Source organism: Ammospiza caudacuta, chromosome 1, assembly GCF_027887145.1.
Source record: "Ammospiza caudacuta isolate bAmmCau1 chromosome 1, bAmmCau1.pri, whole genome shotgun sequence".
Taxonomy (NCBI): domain Eukaryota; kingdom Metazoa; phylum Chordata; class Aves; order Passeriformes; family Passerellidae; genus Ammospiza; species Ammospiza caudacuta.
Window position 1 is genome coordinate 79676643 of NC_080593.1, and position 25563 is coordinate 79702205.

A 25563-nucleotide genomic window follows, 5' to 3' on the forward strand; every position below is an offset into this window, starting at 1 on the left:
TAAGCTCTTTGAACAGAGGTTCTTTCTTTCCTTGTGTATGTAGGTATGGAACAACAGCATTTTAGAGAAGTGGCCTGGGCCAGAATGCCTTTTAACCATCAGCTGTACACTAAGAAATTTAGCAATTATGCAAAAAAGCCAATTTTGCAGGCCTCTCTATTAATACAAATATTTAAAACTTCATACAGCAATTTTCCTTTTTTATTTGTTGAGAGTACTGAAGAGTTTGAAGTGCACTGATCTTTGGCTGTGCTGACTCTCAATTTCCTAAACACAAGTGCATATTTCTTTGACCATATGCTATTGATTTCCAGCCATGTGAATATGTGAAGATTTCCAACATTTCTTTGGAGTATTGACCTTCTTGGGACAGAAGTGCCATCAGCAAGCAGGTTGTGAGAGCAAGAGCGCTTGTGGTGAGACTTTGCTGTCCACAGCTGCAGAGGCTGCTGGGTTTGGATACAGCTGTGGAGCACAGGGGAATTTTTAATTACCTCAAAGAATTAAAGCAGAGACTGCATTCAGCATCACATTAGGGATGCAAAAGCTTCATGGTGGTGCAAGAATTCATGGAGGTGAATGACCTGATCTAAACCAAACTGAACTATTCCTGCCTGTTCCAGTAAGCTTCTCCCAGGGGCACAGCTGCATAACAATATTGCCAGCATGGTATGGGAAGTTTGTATGTCTGAAAAAAAAAAATAGGATTAGCATTATGCAAGTCTGTAGAGTGAATCATCCTCGCTGCATGGAGAGAAAGTATTTGAAATAATTTATACCATTTTAAAACTCCATTTTCCTTATTTACTAAATACAAGCCTGCTCATCCCTTTGGTATGTGTACCAGCTGTGTTTCTGTTTACCACTGCCCACTTCTTTCAGAACTTCTGCTCTACCTAAAACTTTACTAATAGGCAGGCCAAATATGCTGCTTGAAGTGGTTTTGTGAATCCTGAGCTCTGCCCTGAAATCATTGTCCATATCCACCAATGACACCACTCAGCAGAAAGTGCAATTACTCAGCTGTTCTGTTGAATAGTAATGAAGCAAGTAGGCAAAAGTAGTGAAAAATGTTTATGCTGGGCTAAACTCTACTCAGCTACACAAGCTCATCCACATTTGAAATACACAGGACTGGCTTTTTGTGGCAGCAGTTTATCCCCTACGCAATAGTAATGAGGAAAAGAACAAAGTGTATCGGCACTAGAAATACTTTAATAGGACTAGGATTAAATTTAATTGCCTCATTATAAAAGATCAGTTTATCAAATCCACTGTCTTAGTCCCAATTAAAACTCAGTCAGCATGCCTGTGGCTCTTCAAAATAGCAAGAGAGCTTTTTCACATGTTAAGGCAGGCAGTAGCCTTTTCTATTTTGACTGGGATAAAACATTTATGAGATGTGCTGTCCATTGACCACTTCTTCCAACCTCACCTAAGAACACTTGTGGCTGTGGGAGAGTAACTGTTTATAGGAAAGTAAACAGCCCCAGACATAATACTTCTTCTCTAGGTGTAAGAACCTCCTTTGCCTAGTTCTCAAGGGGTGAAATTGAAGATTTAATCAGTCTTTACACTTTTATATTTTTTAAATTATTTAACTTTTATTACTGTTGCACCATTTATACAATTACATATAATTTCAATGCATCCATTGTACATTTTGTTTTTTCATTTGTTTTCCAATGAGTGTGTGTTGGTGTCTGTGACACAGAATGGAAGAGAAACTGGAACTGCAATGAACGCAGACTTTTTCATTTCCACTGACCAATAAACAGAACTACAGGTGCACCCAACCACGGACATGCATTAACTCGTCATGAGAAATCTAGGTAGGCTAAGTAGGATGAGAATGCTTTTTACTCCCAAAAAATATTTGGAGAGGAAGAATTGGAGGATTGGCATTGAGAAATATGTGGACAGCTAAGTGGGTTTTGTCTGAAAGTTGGCATTCATCCACTGCATAAAAAAAATATCAAAATAAGAAAGGCTGTAAATAAAAAAAAAAACACAGAAAATACTGCTTTCATAAAGATCTGATTGCCTTGGCACAAACCTAGTGGGCAGAATCAAACGCATCACTCCCAAACCCCATTACAGAACAAAAAGAAGATTTTGATACACTGGTGGAGTGCATTTACAGCAGTTCAGATACAAAAGATGTGCTGTACTTTCAGACATCCATTTATTTATTTATTTATTTTAATCCAGGACTTGTGTCAAGTTGGCAGAAAGTATATTAGATATTTCCCCACAAAAATACTATTTGGATTCTCCCCCCTCCCTCCCTCCCAACTTGATGGGACATCCTTTTCACTTTTTCTCTTTTGTTTTTTTTTTTTTCTCCTTCTTTTCTGGGCAATACATCTTTGCTATTTCAGATCTGAAACGAGTTAGTATAGCTGAAAAAATAAAAAAAAGACACAGGTTGTTTTAAGTGGTTGTTTCAACAGGCTGTCCAATTTAATCTTGCACTGCTATGGTTTGATCCGAATTAGTGGCTGGAACTTCAGAAGGTTTCGCTTCCTCTGGAGGGGCTGCAGGGTCCGAGGCCTTAGCAGTGGAACTAGGTGCTGCTGTTGCCGCGGGCTCCTTGGAAGAGGGCGCAGCCTCGTTGCTGCTAGGTTTTGAGTCTGAAGCTGGGGCCACTTCACTTTTAGTTTCTTGGGCTGCAGGCGTTGCGGGAGCCTCAGTCTTTTTGGCTTCCCCTTCCTCTTTGCTCTTGTCATCTGCTTTACTGGGAGCTGTGGCTTCTGAAGGCTGGGAAGCTTTTGCATCGGTGCTAGGCTCAGAGGGTTTGGGCGCTTCGCTACTGGCAGCAGGAGCAGAGGCAGCAGTCGGCTCCTCTTGCTTGGGTGCCTGCTCGGTGTTCTTCTGTGGCTCTACTTTTGCATCGACAACGGCCTCTGACTTCTCGGGTTCTGTTTTCTGGGTTTCTTCCTGGGTCACAGTTTTCTCCTTCTCCCCTTCTTTTTCTTCCGTCTTATTGGCAGTGACCTGAGTATCCTTTTCTCCCTTCTCCTCCTTGTTGTTCTCCTTCACTTCTGTGGTCTCTGTGGTTTTCTGGGCATCCTCAGCCTCCTTTGGAGTCTCCTCTTCCTCAGTTGCTGCTCCTTCAGCCTTCTTGTCTTTGTCTTTAGCTTTTTCATCATTGACACTGTATCCCTTCTTCTTCTTGCTCAGTTTGCCTCCCATGTTGGAGCTCTGTAACAGAAAAGAGAAAGGGTTTGATTACACAAAGCCCAGTACTCACCACTGAGAGAATAAACAGAGTGCAGAGGAAAAATTGATTCTGGTTCCTTCCTGAAAAGGAGACCACGTGAGGTTGGGTAAGATGTTGCCAGCTGGATGTACTGGTGCTGCAGAGCACCACTGCCACTGAGCTTTCATCCTGCCCAGCCCTGCAGAATTTCAGTGAGCAAACGCCTTCTGACACACCCCCGACAAACAGTCCTGCAAACACCTCTAACCCTGGTTACAGTTCAGCAAGGAGGAAGGGGTCAGAATAACAAGAAGTAGCAGGACACTGGAGGGCTAACATACAACCACAATCCTCTGTGGCTTGAGAAAGAGTGGAAGTAGAAAAAAGACGTATTTATATTCAGGCTGGGAATTAACTAAATTTAGCTGTCAATCATGGCATCCACCCCTGGTTAACACAAAGTCCACCATCACTTTAGCAAAGGCTCTGAACCACCTTTTTATTAAAGTTGGAGAAGTCAAAGGAAGCCTGGAGTCAGTGAGAAGGTTGATGCAAGCAACTGCATCTCCTCCCTACACCTCACAGCCTGTTACCCTCATGGCCAGTTTCCCTTGGACATTGGCCTTTGTAGAGAGCTGAAGGTACCAGGGGCCAGGAGCATGTGCTTCCCTCACCCACAGGGATGTGGGCACCCACACCTGGCTGCCTCAGAAGCAGGAACAGCTCCCACACACAGAGTCCCACCCGGCTCTGCAGCTTCCACAGGGATTGCCTGCCCAAAGCCCTGCACTCCCAGCTCAGCAGGATGGGAGACACAGAGCCTGAAGCGCAGCAAGACCACTCCATAAGACAAAAGAAACAAATACAGACTTCTGACCAAAAGCTTACACGTGGCATGTGACATGATGCATAAAAAAATGGGAGAAGAAAGGGGCATATCTGTAGCCTCTGGTCCCAGCTTTCAAGCATGACAAGCAATAACTGCTCAGTTATTTAAAAGAAGTTGACCATGTGTATAACCATATCAGTATTTATATAGCCTTTATGTGGGAGTCTTAACTAAGAATACACAAAACCTTTCACTGTACTTCAAAGCAAACTTTGTCTATGAAAACAGAAGGAGACACAGATATTGTTATATTGAAAAGAAAAACCTCTATGAATAGAGAAAAAATTACACTTTTAGTATTAAAGGAAATATTTAATTCATGATTAATGAAAGGTTAAGAAAAATATTTCTGTGTTTTCTACTATTTGAAAATAGGAGACGGTGACTTTTTTCAAAGAACTGTCAAACAAATGTTTAATGTAAGAACTTCTTCAAGGGAGATGAATCATTTTAATTTTCCATTTTGCACAGGTAGATATAATTATAGGCTGGTTTTTTTTTCACACACTTGCTAAAACTGTGAATACAAATCAGTAAAAATCCATATGATTGCTCATAGCAGGCTGAATATAAAGTAATATTACATACAACTAAGAAGTACCTGCCTCTCAGTATATTATCTGCTACCACAGATGCAAGCCCCAGGCAGAGCCCAACAGCCAAATATCCACACATCTTGGGCAAAACTGAGATATTATGGTCAGCAGAGATCTTTCTGACTTCAGCTTTCAAAAAGAGTAACAATTTGCAAATACTGTTGAAAGGTTATCACAAAGCCCTGCAAAATGGTAATGTGATGTTACTGAAACACTGCTTATTGTCTGAAATTTTATGGGAACAGCAATAAAGGGATTAACTTCCACAGAGTCACAGCTGAGCAATCTAATCTCTACCTTCATGACAGAGTTATCCGGTTTTTAGGTATTTAGGGCAGGCTGTGGACATTAGTTCATTATCTGACAAACATATAGCCTTCTAGATTACTCCATAAATATTGCCCTGATTATTGTTTATGTGCAGTTACAGCCAAATACTTTGGGAGGGCTTTTGCAAATCAGTCGGATTGGAGATTTATATTGAAACCATACATGTATCCCAATTTATAATCCCTAATTAAGCCTTTATTTGTTTTCCAGCAAAGCCCAGGTACAGTGAGCCTAATTTTTTTTGTTGTGTCTTCTGTATTTTTCAAGATTTTGCTATTTCATTGATATTAGTAACACACCACAATTTATATTTCTTTCCACAACAATCTTTTGACCTTGGATATAGTTGGATACAGAATGTATATGCCAAAGAACCTTTAAAAAGTAGAGAAGCATGCATAAAAGAAATGTGCTCCCAAACTAAGAAACGAAACATGCACTGTCATTGCTTGGAGGTACACTGTGAAATCTCTGTGTCTCAATTGGCATCAGAGCCAGCTATCCCAAGGTACTGGAGCAGGAGATGGGGAAGAGGCTCAGAGACTACCATTATGGTATATTAGCAAATATTTACACTTACTAATTGACTGTCATCTTCCAGCAGAGTTTCAACTACTTTAATGGAATAAATTCACTCTTTGGGATGCTGAATCTCATATCTCCCTGTTAAAAAGCTGCCTAGATCATTGTGATAACAGCTGAGCCAGGCAATGATGCAAAAGCAGAGCAATCACTGGGGTCATCACCCAGGCAGCAATGCTACAAATTCCCTTTTCCCCCAGATCTGATTTTAAAACATTCCTCCTGCTGATAACACATGTGGGCTTCACTACAACCTTTTTTTAGAAACAGCCCCATATGCTCCACTTCACACAGATTCTGGTCTTGTCCCTGTCCCAGCCTGAAGCACAGCTCTGAACCATCCAGTGCAGACTCTAAAGGTGTGGCAGACACAAAGCAAGCCTTAAAAAGTATTTTAAAATTACAGCCATCTGTACCTGCAAGAAGACCAGCATGTGAACCACAACACCTAAGCATCTCCTTGATTGTGCTGGATATTGCTGCAGGGATAATCCCGCCTGGTACTAAATGAAAGTGGATGTCAGTGAAATGTCTCCTGAGTGAAGCAAAGTGCAAAAAGTCATTGAGATGCAAATTCATACAGTGTTAAACCCACTCTGTGTTATCACCTATATGCTAACACTTAAAAAGAGTACAGACATCTTTCCCACCCCCACCAAGGGACTAAATTATGGAAGAAAATAAAGGGGATGCACCCTCTGTCCCAGCGAGACTGGGGTCCTGCTTTCACTGCTCAGTCTCTTTCTTTACCTATGCCCCTCCTTAACCCCATAATCACGGCATTCACCACGTGAATGAGGGACCCAGGACCAAAGTTCGCCTACAACTATTGACCAGTATTTAGAGGCTGAACCCCTCTTCAGGTCTTCAGTTATTTTCACTTCCACTGACAGGTACAGGTTTGAGCTAGCTTGAGCAGCTGCCAGCTGAAAATAATGCTCTCTGCAGCAAGCATGTCCCAAATGAAGATCCTTGAAAATTTTGATTCTTGAAAATGACCACCATTGCTATAAAAAGGCACAGCATTTGATGGCTGTGCCTTCTTACTGCTGGAAAGAAAAGACTCTAGAGAGAGAGAGAGCGCCCAGAAGCCGATTTTATATAACAAGTTGCAATTTAGCAGTAATTTTCGGGGAACTTTGGTGAACAACTCTGCAGAGCAGTACTTCAGAATAGTGAGGGAAAATATAACACTTGGAGGCTATAATAGACTTTGTCTCCTTCTCAGGCTGGTCAATATACTTTGTATTGGTCTTCTTATGGAAAGAGAAACCAATCCAGAAATCACTGTGTCTGACTGTAGAAGAGCTACTTCTTGCAAGAGGAGCAAGGATTTCTTCGGTTTCTAGAAGCTGTTACACATTTTGTACACCCTGAAGTTTCCATTCTCCTGCAGGAAGCAGGAACAGAACCAGAGAAATTGCATTGTTACCTTTCTTATTGTACAATAGAAATAATCTATGGGGTGGATTATTTAGATTAAAACATTTCGGGTGTACAGGTCACCTGGAGAATGTTAAGCACTTTGAAATTTCCACATTTGTGATAATCAGGACTCAGAGATTCAATGTCCATAAGACCATAATGCAAGAGGAGGAAGAACTCATAGAACAATTCAAATTCTCCATCTGAAGACTCATAGACATGAGTCCCTGGAACACGGGCAGCACACATTTGCACTGTTTGTTGAAAGAATTATTATTTTGAAGTTTTATACTTCAAATTGTTCTTCTATATTGAAAAAGTCCCTAGAGTTAGAGTCTTACTATCTCTTTTGTCAGTAAAGGTTTGTCTGCCCAATTAGTTTCATGTGTTTATAAACTCCTAAACATTTCTTTCAGCAGAGGCTTTCACACAACATTAAAGAGTCTGACTATTACAAGACGGGGTTTGCTATCACCCTCCCTCACAGCACTGAAGCAGGGCAACAGGAAAGGCCAAACTCACAGATTGCACCTGCGGTTACCTCAGTCTGATTGCCAAAGCTGAACTTCCAAAGCTCCTGTTTGACTGCGTGCAAAGCATCATCAGGAGTTCAGCCCATTGCCAGGAAAACCAGTTCAGGAAGACAATGGGTGCCTTCTGAAATTCCACTGCCTCCAGCGCAGGGCAGGCACGTGCGGCGGCTCAGGCCAAAGTAGCCTTTGCACAAGCCTGTTCCCAGGCATGAGTTATCTCACACTGCCTGCAGACAAAAATGCACGTCCCTAGCAAGGCAGAGTTTCAACACTCCAAACCAAATGAAATATCCATCCCAGAAACTGCCCCGTTCCCCAGGTGCTGAAAAGAAATGGAAAGATCTTGAAGAAACCATTGCATCTCTGTACCCCAGTGATTCACCCTACACCTTCATGAAAAAAGGGGCAAAAAGTTTTAATTAAGGGATACATATGGGAACTGAAAGAAACTAGGGGTATGCAAATGCTGGTTTTGAAAGATTTTCTGAAATTTTTATGAAAGAAAAACACCCAAAACTTACTGCTTCTCAAAATACACAATAGAACTTCATGCTCCCCATTACATTTACACACACTCAAGAGACATTTCTATCCTCGCCAGGTCAATCAGTTTTCCAGGTTAATGTTAGAAAATATCTGTCAGCATAACCTTAGACAGAATTAGACTTGCTAGCTTTGCCTTTTAGCAACAAAGCCATGTTTTTCTGTTCTTTCTCCATTATCTTCCCTCATCTTTCATTTAGTCTATTTTTACTTGGAACTAACAGAACAGAAATGCTAGGTGTCGTTCAAGTTCAAGCCTCTTCGAATCTCAGAATCAGTGACCTTTTCTTTTTTCTTTTCTTTTCTTTTCTTTTCTTTTCTTTTCTTTTCTTTTCTTTTCTTTTCTTTTCTTTTCTTTTCTTTTCTTTTCTTTTCTTTTCTTTTCTTTTCTTTTTTCTTTTCTTTTCTCTTTTCTTTTCTTTTCTTTTCTTTTCTTTTCTTTTCTTTTCTTTTCTTTTCTTTTCTTTTCTTTTCTTTTCTTTTCTTTTCTTTTCTTTTCTTTTCTTTTCTTTTCTTTTTCTTTTTCTTTTTCTTTTTCTTTTTTTTGTTTTTCCCTTCCTTACCCTACCCTACCCTACCCTATCCTCTTGTTCTATGTCACTTATGCTTCAGAGCATTGATGGGAACCAGCTCTCCCACAGTCAGGCAGGCTGGTGTGAGGGAGGCAGAAGGAAACACACCCTTGGCCATCTCCCCCTTCTGAGGAGATGCTGGGCTGGCACAAAGCTGTGCCAGGAGAGGCAGAGCACATTGTGGAAATCTGCACCTGTGGGGCTGTGAGCATCACCTGCACACCTGCACAGACCCCAGAGCAGCAAGGTGCCCAGATATAAGGTGCACACAAAAAAGTATGATTTGGTTGTTCTTTAGCACCACACAATTTTGTGTGGTTTGTGCTGTGAGCCACAATTACCAACTGGGAACATCTCAGCCTGCCACTCATGCTATTTTCTTCACAGACCACTGATAATTTTTAATCCCCCACTCAACACCTGCACAGTCTTGTAATTACTGCATCTCCTTTTCTTCTTCCAAAGCATTGGGAATCTCAAGACTTAGAAAAGGGGTATAGAGTAAAAGAACAGTGAATGCTTAAAACACAGAAATTATGCTCACCTGATATCCTAATTGTAATCTTAAAAGAAGACAATTCCAATTTTGGGACCTATGTGTTTTCCTTTAAAATTCAGACAATAAAGGAATCCTACGAAGTAATACTGCCAAGTTTAAGTGCTTAATTCTCAGCCAGATTTCAGTTTTAGTTTTCTCTGGTGGGCACCAGAATATGTTTAATGCAAATTTCTTTTAAAAAAAGTAACTTCAATTTTTGCATTACTTTAAATTTCTCAAGGACATATACACAACACAAAAACGGGAAGCATGATTTTTAATATGAGCCATTTGTTATTAATATACCTAAATTATTATTGTTTGTATTAGGCTTCAATTATCAGAATTATAATCATTTGAGCACACTGCTGGCTGATATAAAATTATCTCTGTCTATTTAAGAACTTGTACATGAAAAACGGCTTCATTTGAGAAGCATAACTGCTACTGATACAGCAAGTTATCAAAAAAGTTAGCAATCACATGACAATTTTTTTGAGAGCAAATTTAAATTTGCACCTGAGATACTGCTAAGATTTATGTGATTGTGGTCAGAGGTGTGTATTAATTAATCAATTAGAAAAAAAAAATTTTCCAAGAACAGATGAAGGGTGATAGTCAGCAGTTTCATATGAGGTAAAGATATTGACAGAATTATCAATTCATAGAGCATCAGCCTGAAACCAGAAGCACTTCACACACATAATCCATCCTTGCACTCTGTGTGTAAAAAAGGTGGCTAGCTAGGCAGAATTCCTGAATAAAAGTAAAATTTGTCCATTATTTGATCAAAGAGTGATGAAGATTTTATGGGTTACTTTGAAAGCCACTGTTGGAGACTCTGGACTTGCATCCCCCTGACCTGGAGGGCCCTACACATGGAGAACCTGGGAGCACAGCAGTGACTGAAGAACCCCTGCTCAGCCTGACTGTGCTCAGACAGCAGCACTCCCTTTGCTGTAGGAGGCTCTGTGGGAACAAGAGTGTGACATCACTGCCTTATGCAGTCTGTGTGTGTCACTCCATGAGAGGCACTTGAGTGAAGTACTGACCTGTGTGCTGCAGTCACTCTGTGGGAGCAGGTTCCCAAATATAATGCACCTCATTTCCATAGTGCACAAATGGCCTCTACAGCTATAGAGCCATCTTGCAGAGCACACAAGTTGAAAACACAGGCCATTCTTGCTTCCTGGGACAATGAGCAGCATGGAAGAAATGCTCTGCTGTGCAAAAATTCCCTCCCCGCCCCAGTCAAGGCTGGGCTTTGCAGGCAGAGATAAAGTCTTTTGTTAGACCACCTAACAGGGAGAGAGATAACAGCACCCCTGTTCTCCTTAGCCAATTGTCTACAACCGACACATTTTTGTGTTAGTTTTCTTCGTTATTTTCCCATTGCTGCTTTCAAAGCAGAATTGCAGTGTTTTGCCACGTGTGAGCTTTTTTCACTGATCCAACACAATCCTACTTTGCCCAGCAGTGCAGATACAACTTCCAGCACATTCAGTTTCATCCCTGGCAGCAAATCCAAGGTTGTTTTGCATTGTGTATAACAAAACCAAGTCATATTAAAAACTGAGCAAAAAAGAAGCAGCATAAAATATATTCTTTTTACAGTGCAGTGGATGTATTGCTCAGCTTTGCATTCAGTTCATCTGATGTTCTGATTGCCTAAATTAAAAATGCTGCCATCAATTTCTATTTATTTGCCTCATCTGCTCCATTCTGCCTACCGGTCTTCTCACAGATTCAAGACCCATTCAGAGCATTTCTCCTATATTCAGATTAATTGCATATGTTCTCTTTGTTGGATAATAAAAGCAGCTTGCAGACATGCTTGTGCAGGCACACACATGCAGCCAAAAGTCAGCCTGCCCCAGAGTGAGATCTTAATCACACTATTGTTAGGCACATGGTTGGAAGAGGAAACTCTGCTGTAAACACCTGCTTCGCAAAGATTGAAATTAACTTTACAAGAACACCTCTTGTAGAAACAGCTTGCAGGATTCAAATAACCTGAAAGCTAAGCCAAGCCATTTAAGCACATGCCGTCTCCTTCTTTCTAAATTGCCACATCATTTTGGGGTTTGTGCACGTCTCCTTAGCAGCCAGTTTAATAAATATTTTGTACTAGCTGGTTTTCTAACCTGTATCCTAGAATCAAGTTTCTAAGAGGGTAATGATGCAAATTTCAGAGGTGGTTCTTTTACCCACATCTTTGAAGTTCAGGTCCCGGGACACACAACACTGAGGGAGAGGTGAGATTCCACACATATTATTCCAATTATGGCCAGCCACTTCTTGCCTCCCTCAAATACCTAAGCCACCACCACCATGTATAATTACAAAAACACACAGGGTGATAAAAGCCTAGATGATGGGATGATTTCCTTTTAAATTGTGTTTTGCTTGAATTCTGTCCCTCCAGTGCAATCCCTGCCATGGATCTTAACACCACAAATATGCTCGGCTTGTGGACCCAGGAACAGTTCCTCCTTTGGGTGCCTCCAAAGACTACATTAAAAATGTAACAGTCAAATGCTAGCAAGCAATGAAAACATGATCCTCCTCCTCACTACAGTCCTACTGAGGAGCAGTGGTGGGAAGACCTCATTCCTGGAGGGATTTCACACTGGAAAAGGGAAGCAAGCTTAACACATATAGCTTATATTTTTCTAGCCTCTTCCTGAACAAAGAATAAACAATCTGGGGAACATGAAGAGAGCTGGAACTCATGCTTTCTGTATTAAAAAAAGAAATTATCATATGATCCTAATTTACATGTTTTCTTCAACAGCAAAAGTTCTCAGTTACTGTTTGTATAAATAGTAAATTTACCTGTCATTTCTTAAAATAGTCATGGAGAGCCACATTCACATTCTGAATAAGACATTTGGGTATTTAACTAGGGAACTCTCACTAGAGAAAGTTATTTATGGGGATCTATAATTACATTTTATTTGTCTAACATTCCACACTCAAAAACACCTTATTACTTTCATTCCCATTTAAATAGTCAAACTAGTTTTAATCAAACTTGAAAGAGTCCTTAGAATATTAATTACAGTATGCTATAAGAAATAGCTTTTAAATCTAGGATCTACGAGTTTTGCTTTGAAAATGGATTCTCCAAGTCATTGCTAAATTCTTCCTCATTTTTGTTTTCCATCTCATGGTGCTGCTTGCTGAAAAAAGCAATGGCTGTAAAAAACCATTCTTAAACCCTGGCTGTAAGAAAGCACTCTATATCTGGCAACAGAACTTTTAACAGACATAGGATAGGTCATGGCAATCCTTAGACTTTGCCATTTCCTTCTTCTGTTTGCATGACACCCTCACCACAAGGAATGGAACCCCATTTACAATTATAAACCAAATCCAGTTCTCAGTTTCGTTTTTCATCTTTAAATCTGAGGCACATGGAGTGCAACACACCATTTCTGACTGCAGCACACGACTCCACAATTGCACCACTGAAAGGAGGAAAACAGGGAGCCAAGACCAGCAGCCACTGAATTAATGCAGCACCTGCTGCTGCTGCTGCTGTGCATATCGTGGTACTCATGAGAGCAGTGCAAGCTCTTCCTTCCAAAATACACAGTATTTTGGTAAAATACCAAAATACCACCCAGTAAAACAAAACAAAAAAATAGCTATTTAAATGAAATATTTATTGTTGACTCCTTTCTTCCATGACATAACTCTTTAAGTATTTTAAGATTCAGTATCTATTTAACATATTCTCTGTCTGTTTCTATCTGTTTTAGCTCTATATTGAGCTGCAGGAATAGCTTTTCTCTCTTTTTCCTCAAAAGGAAATGATTACACATCCACTTGATGCTCCTGGATGTATCACATTTTTGGGTTTAGACATCAGAAGAGGCTGGCTGATTTTAAAAGAGCACTGACAGCTCTTTTCTCCCAAAGAGCATGCATCTACTTCAGTCACTGATGATGTGCCCACCTTCCCGATAACCTCAGTCCTGAACACAGCAACAGCATTCCCCAAAAATTAAAACATGTGCAAGAATCACAGGATAAAACCAATTTCACCCTCCAGTTAACACACAATTGCTAATGACAGTTAAATTAGTAATTGAAACATTATTCCAAAAATACCTGTAGGTCTAACATGGCATTAGAAAGCTGAGCATGCTTACGTCTCTAGGATAGTGTTACACATCTTGCTTCTGCTGGAATTTAACCTCCTACAAGCAACCAGCACAAAGCCTTCTCACCACCTCAGCAGCACTCACAGGGCATTTTACATCAACTCCCTGCTGCATTTCTTCTTGGAATAAAAACTTCTGACTTTCAGTCCTGTGTACAAAGTTTCATTTTAAATAAAAAATGTTGGACTGAAGTCAATGTATTCAAGTCAAGTCATGCCTTGTGTAACATCAAAACTACCTATAATTAAACCTGTGAGACTTTGGGCTGAATTACAAGTATTTCGCATGTTGCTAAGAAAAATTCTTCCTCGTGATCACAGTATCAGTGTCAGCAGCTTATCAGCCCTCAGCTTCTCACAGCTCTGTTGTAATAACATCTTCTAGTAAAGACGTGCTCAAAAGAAATCAGGAAAGTGGAAGATGGAATGCTCAACACCTTAGAAAACTTTCTATATTTCTGTTCCTGAGCAGTCATTTGTGCCATATACATTTTCTACCAGACTGCAGCTTTGTCTATTATACTAAGTTTTTCACTTCAGTCTCTTTCACTTCCTGGTTCTCACACTAGCACAATATGCAGGTTTTTTTTTTAACCAGCATACATTAAGACAAAAGAAAATCAAGCCATACATTAAGACAAAAGAAAATCTCATATTTCAGACTTTCTTTTTGATCTTATTTAGAATGCATGTTTAATACTACATTTTTACTTTTTTCTTCCCCCACTCCCCTCCTTTTTTAAACAAAACTTTACATTCAAGCTGATTTACCAGTAGGGGAAGTTTATCAAAATGACACGGAACAGGTACTCAAAAACTACTGAAAGAAAAGAGTATTAACCAGATAATTTTTACTTGTGTCTCATCTTTCTCCATCTTTTCCACCACTAGTCATTTGCACTCCTTCAATGACTGTTAAAAATACCAAGACGTCTCAGGCAATTTTTATTTAAGACTTGCAGTATTCTCCAAAACCTGAAAAATGAGAGCTGTATTTCCTGATACTGATGGAAACCATAGGTCTGCATCCATGAGCACTGTCAGTGGAGCCTTTTACCCTCCTTCAGTGCCCCATGATGCTAATAAGGTACAGCATATTCTGTGTGCCAGAGGAAACAACGACTGTTTGCTTTTTGATTTCAGTGGTGCAAGACAACAGTGGGAACTGCAGAACAAAACCAACATCTGTAAGAGAGCTCCTGATCCAACAGGATAAAGGTCAGCTTTAAAAAAATTCACTTTAAAAACATAAAGTGTTTCTAATCATGCCAAAGTAAGAGCATGGCAGGCAGTAAGCTGTACCATGTCATGTTTTAAGCTATTAGACATCAGCTTGGATTCAAGACTCCCAGGCTTGGACTGATTGCTTAAATTTCTTTCTGAAATCTTCACTGACTGTACTTTCTCTTTTCTTTTGCTTGTTTTGGTTTGGGTTATATAGGGATGTCTGATCAGCTCAGCTAGAGCGAAGGTTACGTAAGACCAGAGGCAAACAAGTCCATTTGGCAAGATATGAAGTGAGCAGCTAGTGCAATCCATGAATTGCACTGAGACATTTATGTTCAAACCAGGAAAGGCAGAAATTCAATTTAATAATTACTCAGCCAGAACCATTCCAAGCTAGCAACTACCCAAAAAGAAGAACATCATTGCAGCAGCAATGAAAACTAGAAATCAGGAAAGATGATCAGATGCATATCTCCTCTCAATAAAACAGCTTGGTTTACATTTCCACTTAAGTATCAGTAGAAAATCTGTCCATAAGAGCTATCAATTTTAAACTCACTAAATGAAAGCAAAAATAACTTTGCAGGGAGGGCTGTGGAGTTGGATACCCTTTTCCACCCCCTCACCTGGGCATTAACTTGCATTTTATGTAATGAATTTAGTTATACTTAATATGGCCACAATTAAATTTTAGCAGTTCAGAATCCATACCAATTGTCTTTGATGATATAGCTCTTAGATGCACCTCCATCAAGGCTGTATGTAGGCCACTTTGCAGGTTTGGTCACCTCATACCATATACCAGAAAAAAAACTTATTTTCCAATGCCCAGATGCTATTTATAGAGAATTCTTACAGCCATTCCTTCAGTTTAAGAAGATTTCAGCCCATGGCTATGTGAAAAATTATTTATTCTAACCAAAGAAGGTAAGCAGACATCAATATAAAGCATAACCGAGCTATTTCAGGATTTAAATGAGAGAAGTCTATCAAAGCAATGGAGACGGCAGAAATATGGAAAATTGGTTTTCATGTTTCAAGACAGAGCCATAAATAAAAAGCAAAATACCACTAAAAAGGTTCTGCTAGCTGTTTCAGCACTAATATATTTTAGTAGTAGTCCATGTTTCAAACCAGCACTGCAGCTCCATTTCTCTGTCCCCCATACTAGCAGATACATGGAACCCATGTGTGCCCCAGGAAGCCCAGGGTGTAGGAGTAAGAGGATATAAATTCATTTTAATTCCATTAACAGAATACAGCTGCTGCAACTCCCAACAGTAACTGGCTTTTCTGGAGGCTTTTTATAATCAGTTCTGGCTGGTGGGGTAGCAGTGATCAGACTGGCCAACACTTCAATTTGGGGATTTTTCCCTTTCTGCTCTAGCAGGTCAGCTGGGGGGACAGGGCCCCTGCATTCCCCTGTGAGATGTCATCAAGAAATGTGAACTGAGTTAAAGCCTCTGCCCTGCTGCCTCAGCTCTGGCTCCCAGAGTTTGGCAATTCATTTTCTTGGGCACTGGGGAGAGGGAGCTGCACTTCATAAACTTCAAGGTGTTGGCTGTCAGGAGCCAGGAGGCATACAGCTCTGCAGAAATCATGTTCACAGCCCTGCTCACTGCAGTTTTCTGGGTAATCCCCCCCATACGCACAAGCTGAGCACTGAATTCACACATCCCAAACAAGGGGGCTGGCTTGAAATGTGATTCAAGTGCATTGAAGTCTCTTATCCATATTTGGCAATATTACTTTCAAAGCTCTCATGCTATCCCAAAATATACCAAATGAGACAGTTTTAAGAAATACATCACAAGAAACACCTATTTTAAGAATATTTACAACCCCAAACGTATTCATTTCAGTCTCTTACCTACCTCTATTTCTTACTTTCTGTATTTCTTTTATTTTTAGTCACAGGTAACTGGTAAGCAATACCAAAGGTAAGGTTATTTTATGATTTACACATAAACAAAAAAAAAAATCCTTTTTTTACAGAAATGTTCAATTTCCCTGTCCATTTTCAGCTCAGCAATTCTTCACTATAAGTGGACAAAGCTTTTATTTAAGTATTTACTAGATTTTGCAACGTGGTGATTAAAAAGAAGTTTCCTTTTCAAATTCAACTCTGTGTGAATATGAGTCTAAAACATTTAGATTCTTTTATGTTGCTTGCCAATGACTTCAAACTCTGCTTGTCACAAACTTCTCCTCACAGAATCTGACATGAGCCACTTCATTCCAAAACAGAAAACAGATACAGAAGGATTTATTCTCCTTACCCAGGACAACTTAGATAAATAATGCGAAACTACAACCACCCCATCACATTTTCCCTAAAATCACAACATGCTTATTTACAGCAGGAGGCATCTGATTCTCAGAGGGTGAAATAGCCATCGTAGAGCATGAGACAAATTCTTTGGTTTAAGCCTCTGGGACCTGTCATAGTACAAGTGTACCACGGTAAAAATGACAGATGAGTTCTTCCCTTTCAAAGCAGACATATAGCACTGCACTAAACCTGTAACACATCACAAAGCCATAAGATTACCTCTCCCTCTTTCTATTTTCAGGGATCCACAGCAGCCTGGGGTCAGAGGAGGCAAGAACCCAAAACCTACTCAATCTTTCCCTGTTGCTTTTGCATGGAAGGCCTTTGAATTTGCAGTTCAACTTCCCCATTTGCAAAATGGGATAATATCCATTTCCATCCTCAGAAAAGCCTGATGCCAATAGGTGCTGTAAGGGCTCAGAGATATTTCTCCTTGTTTTAAAAAGCAAGCCCATCCCATATGACTCCTTCACCCCAATTCTCTGTTAGAGAAGGCTATTTTTCTGCATATTGGCACTGCGCTGAATTGCTCTCTTTGAAGCTTCCCACTGTACATCACATAGAAGAACAGCATAACAAGCAAGTCACTCATGGTGATTTCACAGTTCTATGTCAATTCTGCAGTTGTAAAGCATCTCTGACCAATTTCAGGTATTGCTGAAAAATCCTTCTGGAACCAAGCTCCTTCACATTTATGCCTCTAGGCTGAGAACATCTGTACGTGGACATTTTGATTTATAGTTCCAAATATGCACATTTCACTCAGTTACGGCTGACTTGCTGAGAAGGATTTTTTCTCAAGCTAAGAAAGCTCAGGTGTATCCAGCTGGATGAAGATGTAGCTACTGCTTGGCAGCCATCTTAGTGCTGTATTGAAGACAGATGTAAGAAAACAAAGCCATTTTTTCTTAAACAGAAAATTTTCAATCTTTGAAAAACAACCATAAGCCCTTTTTAATCTGCTTTCTTTATGTTTCTGGGCATTGGACACATTCTGGTCACTGCTATATTTATGTTTTTTCAAGTAGATACATGTCTTTGTTAAAATTACATCCCTTTTCTGAGTGATTATTCAAATTTGAACAGATACAAGAGGAAGTTCTAAATTGGTTCACTAACTTTCCAAGACCTTTTTTAAGATTACACAAGTTTGAAAATTCTGAGTTATATTTGTCACATTCTGCACAAGCTTCCTTTCCTACCCACAGATCTGAGTTGTAGCAAGTACATTATTACAGTCATAGAAAGTAATGAAAATCGGAAGTGTCTTCCTTTAAAGTGTGGTTAAGCATCAAACAGACACAGCAACACTGCTGGAGATGGTTATCTGAAAGAAATGGCAGGAATTAGGGATTTAAAGGGTGGCAAATTTAGGTACATTACCCTCTATCACAGTACTCAAACTAGATTCTATTCTGGAATTTCAGAAGTCCTGGGAAGTAAATCAAGATCAGCAGTACAAATTTGACCAGGTCAGTGTCAAGGGAATGAAGAACAGCCCCAGAGCTCTCAGTTCTCAGCACCCGCACCAAGGGACAGAGAGATACAAAGGACTGCAGGAGGGGCCCAGAGTCACAGACTGAATTTGTGAACCTCTACCTTAGCACATTTTGTTTTTTTTTTTCATTATAAGTAGATTATGTGGCACTGAGGGACATGGTTTAGTGCTGAACTTTACAGTGCTGGGTTAAGGGTTGGACTTAATGATCTTAGAGGTCTTTTCCAGCCTAAATGTTCCTATGCTTCTACAGGTTATGTCAGAACATTTACATTACATAACCACAAGTCTTTTGAAAACACACTTTCCGTGTAAAAAGTTCAAAAGTTACAAAGGAAGAAAGAAAAAATTGGAAGGCTTTTTTTTTTTTTCCTTTAAAACTAAAAAAAAACCCTACTTCCATTATCTTTCAGAGACCAGTCAGGAATATATTCATGTGTGCCAAAAAACACTAGAGATTCTAGCCTGAGAAAGAAGAGAGCTTAAAGTAAATAAATAATGTGGGATCCTAAGCAAATGACACTCAGCTTCAAATTTTCTCAGTTTCTATGAACTCCTGTGTTTGTAAGTTGACAGCTCATAATTTTATAATAAAATCAAAGCATTTGTGGTTTTTTAAACCATCAGCTCTAGTACTGATTACAAAATTAATCTAGATTTCACTTCTAATCTTGGATTTAGCAAGAAAAGTCTTGAAAGAGTCCTAAACCATAAAGCAATTTTTGTTTCATGATTTTTCACAATATCATTCATTTTAAATGTTTATGCCTGAGAATACTGCATGCTTGCAAGAAAGGTATGTGAAACATTCATTTTAAAAACTGATGTTAATTTATTTCAATCATTCATACTTGTTATGCTGGTATTCAGATAAGTTCAAAAAACATAAGTGTCCTTTAAATTTATTTTTAAATTTGTGTGAGTGTTCTTAGCATTGTTCTGGTAAGTTTACTGTACATACTCAGAAGCCAAGCTATGCAGCACCACTTGAAATAAACCTGATAACCAGAATTACAAGGCTATAGAGAAGTCAGAGGAATTGTAAATGGGAAGTAGAGAACTGAGTCCCTGGTAACAAGTGTGCCAGGACTATGGAGATGGGAGTCTGTCAAAGTCAGCACATGTGGAGAAAGAAGATATCTTTGGCATTTTTCCATTTCAAACCTCCACAAAAAATACACAATTGCCCTAAAAATATTAAATTAACCTTATAAAATTGAGAACAATTTTGTCATCTACAAGCTAGATATATTGAATCACTAAGACAATCTATGCCATTAACTCTCCAGCTACTGAGTGTTCTGATATAAACTTCTTTGCTCACTTGCACATTACTAATATTTTTATTTTTGGTGCTCTTGAGAGGTTTTCCAGCTGGAACACTATAACAATAATGGGATTTTATTTTTTTTAATAGACTTCAATTAATTCACAAATGAAAACATGGGAATTTTACCTGGCTGCCTATCAGGCCATTTCAACTGTTTTTCCTGGATATTTTTGAACATCTTTTTTTGTATCTCATCCGTATTTTTAGAAACTGGCAAATAACTATTTGCTATTAGAAAAGATTAAAAGAGCAGTTCTAAAACTTGTTCAGAGTAATGTGCTAATTCAGATATAAATCACTGTACAATTTCAGTATTGCTGAAATGATGGGGGCTTCCTCACACTTTTTTAAGTTCCAGATTTTATTTGCATGAGTTACATTTTCAAAATTCAGTTGAGGGGTCTTGAGAGTTTTTCCTTATGCTCTTTTCCTCAAGGATAACTATTGATAGTGCAAAGCAAGAACTCAGTCTTTACAAAATGACATCATCATTAACAATAATTTTACAGTTTGACTCAAATACAAAAATAATGTTTAGAAATGCTACACAAAAGTGATCTGCAATGAATGTCTGTAATACAGTATTCAAATAAGTATTAAAAAAATAAGTTTTCTATTTAGGTAGGCGGAATTTAACTGGGATCTTTAATCACATCTCCAGCATTTACCAGTACAACTCCCTTTCAGTAAAAAAAACAATAAGAAAGACTCCAGCACTCTTTTCTTGTTCTATGAATAAAGTTAGAAACTGGAGCAAAGAATACTTAACCAGAGGCTCTGAAGCCAGTTGGCTTTGTTGAACCTAAAATTCAATGATTTCTTTTAAAAAGCAATGGTCCATATGCAGCCCAACTGTATGGCATCTACAGTTACTCAAATGCAGAGCTCAGTTGCCAGAAACATGCTCATACTAGCAAGCAGCAGCTGGAAAACATTAGTCTCAGTGGCAAACCTGGGTGAACATCAGAATCTGCAAGCTAATGGCCAGGGAAAAGGAATATTGCAGCTACACATGACCACCTGCCTATACAGATTGAAAGCAATTAAGTCTCTTCTCAACTGAGCATCACTCTCCTCAGATCACTGTAATGACTTTCCAGCAGTGTTTAGGAAGCTAGTGGAAGCAATTTTTTTACATTCGCAAGCTACACCACCATTTCTCCACTGTAAATTGCTGAGATTTTCAGCCTCCCCTTGACTAGCACCTCAGCACAATGCTGAGAAGCAGAATGCACCACAGAGCCCATGAAAGCTCAGCACACGGAATTAAGCACATGGAACAAAAGACTCAATGCTCAGCTGCAAAAACATTCAACAATTAATGAAATATTTAGTGACAGAAGGATGAAATTAAAAGCCTGATTTTCCATTAGCCCTCTGTAACTCTACCCTGGATTTATGTCTAAGAAAATATAAAGGTCTGCCATCCCTCATGTGACATGATCAACCACTTTACAGCTCTGTTAATAAGTAGACAGGAGAAGACAGCAACTGGAGAACAACTTTGTGCACATAGCCATTTTTTGTATTAAAAAAGAAAGACATTAGAGCACAATTGCAATTAAAGTTGCCAGGAAAAAAAGTCTGGAGTTTTTACAGAGGTAATAATATCTGAGAAAAGAGTGGGGTTTTTTCCCCTTTCCCTTGGTACTAGAAAGGAAGTAGAGGAAAAGAAAAAAAAAAAAGAGAACAAAAACATAAATGTTAAATGTTACCACTTTCCATTCCCATCCAGATGTGGGGACTTTGTTGAGCCTGTCAGTCTGCACTTATTTTGAATCAATGGTTACCTACAGAAAACAGGAGTGCATCACTGAAATGTTTATTTTCCCTTTAACACCTCATATGGAAATCTTGCAGCTCTGAAAAGGTACATGCTCCACTGCTGATCTTCCTAAGGTTTGAGAGACCACCAGCACTCCAGGGCTCTGTGCAGATTTATAAGCACTGTGGGATGAATAAAAAATCACAGCCTGAAACAATGATGTCTACATGAAGACACTTCCATAGAATTATTGTATTAACATCCCGAAGCCATGCATTTTGTTCTTGGAGCATGATATTGCTGGGAGGTTTCTGTAGCACTAAGGAGACACATCTCTTTCAGATATTAGCATAAATTTGGTGGTATATGTTCATGGAGGTTAATTTTCCTGTTCACCTAAATCCTCCTAAATTTTCAACTCTACCTTAAATGCAAAAAGAAAATAAAATATACACTGTCCTACCACACATTTCCCCCACACAGGACTTTGCATCTCATCTGGATTTAGTATCATGAGGTCACCCTGCATAGGAGACCTGGAAGCCTGAACAACCTATACTTAGCTAATGTATTCCATGGAAAGGGGATATAACATTTGTTAAGTAGTTCTTTCATTCCAGGCTATGTTTTAACTCTTTTCTACAGCAGTGTTTTAGATCTCAAAATTATTAAGTCATTAGGGCACTAATCTGGACATTGCAAGCATGGTTACCAAGGAAAGTTCTTATGTAGAATCTGCAAGTTAAAGGTACAGAGGAAAGTTAAACCACAGATTTAAACTAAGACTACTAGCCAGAACATAAGGTACTGAAGCATGAGTTATGATTGTAATTCAGAAAACTAAGTTAGCCAACGATATTGTTCATAGTGAGCATGGTCTAATAGGAAATGCTAAGCAAACAATGCCAGGAGAAGGTTACTAAACTGGTCCTTGTGCTTTTCTGATAATCCAAATGTTGTGTAAGTATTTGACAAATGGCAGACATCTCTGCAGCCCCCAGGATTAACAGTCATTTTAGGATGCCACTGATTATTTTTGAGGTCAATCTGTAAATGTTAAAGAGTGAAACTGCTTTTATATCCAACAGTTTGCAAAAGAAGGAGAAAGGACAAAAGGGTGACCTTTTCCCCTCAGAACATTTCTGAAGGATGTGTTTTAGCTTTTAAGTGGATATTGGAAAATGGCAGGTCACCTCCCTCTCACTGTCTTCCCTCTGTTTTTCTACCATGTTCCTCATAGCAGAAATATCCAGAAAATTATTCTAGCATGCAAGGTAGTGTGGAGCACCACACAGAGAAGGCAAGATGTCTCCTTTTCTAACCAAAAACCCAAACCAGCTTGTACACAGGGTCAGTATGGTTCATATCATTCTCCATTGCCATGACAGAGCATCTCAGCTTCAGGCTCTCCTGTGCATGTTCAGCACAGGATGTGCCCCATTCTCCTTTTCCTGATGCCATTTATCATCTTGCTGCTTCCTCTGCATTGGCATGTAGCAAAAGATCCCATGAAAACCTGGAATTGCCAGAAGTAAATGCACACTTTTACTCCACAAGGGAGAGAAGGAGAGGGACAAAAGAGAGACTAAAATGCTGGACAAAAAGATATATAAGAAATCTATCCTTCACATGTTCAAAAAGGGCAAGAATATGCTAACACAAGATGAGCTTTCATCAGTTTTTCCATGGGATCTTTGCAAACAAAAAGTTCTCCCCACCTATAAGTGGAAGTTAGATACACTAGCTGCTGTACACAGGTGTAAGATGGTGCCCTGGACTAGATGAGGAAGGTACAGCATTAGCTCAACAACAAAACAATCCAGCAAACCAGCAAAGAACAAAAGATCCCTCAGACCAGTAGTAGCAATTCCAGCAATGGAGCTTGGAATGTGTTTGGGCACAGGGCTGGCTTGCCCAAGGGCCTGGTGTCACCAGGGAAATGGCACAGCTCAAATGCACAAGGCTAAGCCCAGCAAGGCATCAAGTGAAACCTAAGCAAAGTGTTCAGAGAAAAGTGCTCTGCCTGACCCATCCTTGGTAAATGGCTGCTCCGTGCACAGGGGTTGGGATGTAGGGCGGACCCAGGAACCTGAGCACTCCACATTTGCCATAACGTTCAGCAGAAAAGGGGCATCACATTGGAAAATGGTTTGAGAAAATCCTCACTTCTAGTTTAATCTAGAGCAGATAGAAAATAATAGAGTCACTTAGCAACATGTTTTTAATTTTTTTAAGAGATAGATGAAAATAGAGGCAATAATCTGCATCTCTAAAACTACTTTTATAATTATTCACATTGCTTTAGTTGCATAAACTTCATTTATATGCTAGAAATGATTTCTGTGCATGTTTTCTGTGACAAGCAGGGATAATAAGCAACAGTCTTCTATTCTTCACTATCACCTTATGCTGTATATCACATTTTGGTCTGTACAGTACCTTCCATAATTTACCCTCCCCTTTTACTTACAGTGCCCCTTCACTTTTATAAAACACAGCTGTCAAGATCTTCAGTAACAAAGAAATTCCCAAACTCTCTCACTCTCAAGCATCTTCCTGTCTACTACACTGCTTACAGAGTGGTATTCTGTGGAACAAGGCTGCCTTAAGAGTATGGCTGCCACTATCTATTGACACAGGACAGTTTAAAATGAGAATGTAGTAAGAGACAGAGTTCAAGAACTGTGCACCCAGTCCAGCTGGAGAACATACAAACATCTTACAACTGTCTCATTAAATGAGTTCAGGGAAAGGGCATTGCTAAAAATGAAGAACAAATGTCTTGATTTACAGATCTACAGAGCATTTGCTGCAGTACATTAAACAGCAACAGAAGTTGTTTTTAATTCAGCCTCTTTCTCTGAGAAGCACATAATGACACCACATCACTGCTGCTAAGGAAGAGCCCAGAAACAACATGTACAGTGTAAGTCATCTGTGCTACCTTTTATTTAAAGCCCATACCAGTAGAAGGTGATGATGGCAGAATGGCTAGGCTATGTACAAAATATTGCTGCAGTTACTAAAATTAGGACCTTTGACCCTTGCCTTCCCTTCCTGACCACTGCTTCTCCAGCAGCCAAGAGATGCTCTCAGTGACCACCAAGCTGCTCAATGCACTGTATGTCACCAAGTTTAAGGGACTCAAATTCATCCTGCATATAAGCAGTAGGATAGAAGATCAGAGATTTCACATTCATACTTTCACATAGGGACATACAAATCAGAATACTGATTTACCATTTACCAGCAATAACCAGCTGGACCACAGCAATCACACTGGTTGTTGAATAAAGGCACTTTGTTGTCTGCAGTGAGCACATACCTCTATGAAAGAGCTCTGTGTCGGGGCAATTGCTTCTGAACTGCTACTCCACTCTTCCCAAAGATGCCTAAGCAACTTCCCACACATGTTTTATTTCTCTGTTACTGCAAAAGGCCATGTAGCACAGGGCACATAGCCCAGATCCCACTTGGATGGATGTGAAGCATTGTCAAATGCGTCTGCCATGGTGAAACCAAGTCAATATGTGCGTGGCTAATTTAAAAGTGAGCTGCTTGGATTTGGGATTTTGGGAGAGGGGCAGCAGCTCATTTCTTTTAGGCATAGCATTAGTTAAATTTCTGCAGCTAAGCAGACAATCAGAAAAAGACTCACAGGATTATAAGGATCATGTATCCATGGTGATTTTAATAAGAAATCTTACTTGCAGTAGAATAGATAGAAGCAAGAAACAGAATCAGGCTTCACGGATGATTTATTTTAGTTCATCTCCTAGGAAGTAGAATGTTACTGGTTTGATTTGAAGCCAAAAATTGTAAGCCTGGATCAGGTTCCTGAGGCTCAAACTCAACTATATTCCGCTCTCAAAAACCAGGACACTTTGGCTGTCTTTATCTTGAATATACCAGTTCTCTTTGATAAATTGCTTATAAGTACTAAGCCAAGTTTTGACAGAGTCATGCTGTGAACATTAATTTCATCAACATAAGTATCTTACTTTAACTGCCCTGTTTCTTTTCCTGTAGCTTT

The 25563-nt window shown here is 39.4% G+C and overlaps 1 protein-coding gene across 2 annotated transcripts in view; it reads right to left on the minus strand.

Moving 5' to 3' along the window:
* Positions 1 to 1608: 1608 nt before the first annotated feature.
* The window catches only part of BASP1 (brain abundant membrane attached signal protein 1), a 51390-nt gene continuing 27435 nt past the window's right edge, over positions 1609 to 25563 (minus strand). For both annotated transcript variants that reach the window (XM_058809926.1, XM_058809935.1), the window contains exon 2: positions 1609 to 3204. In XM_058809926.1, the coding sequence (XP_058665909.1) occupies positions 2464 to 3195 (732 nt within the window). In that variant the 5' untranslated portion in view covers positions 3196 to 3204 and the 3' untranslated portion in view covers positions 1609 to 2463. The remainder of the gene's footprint in view (positions 3205 to 25563) is intronic.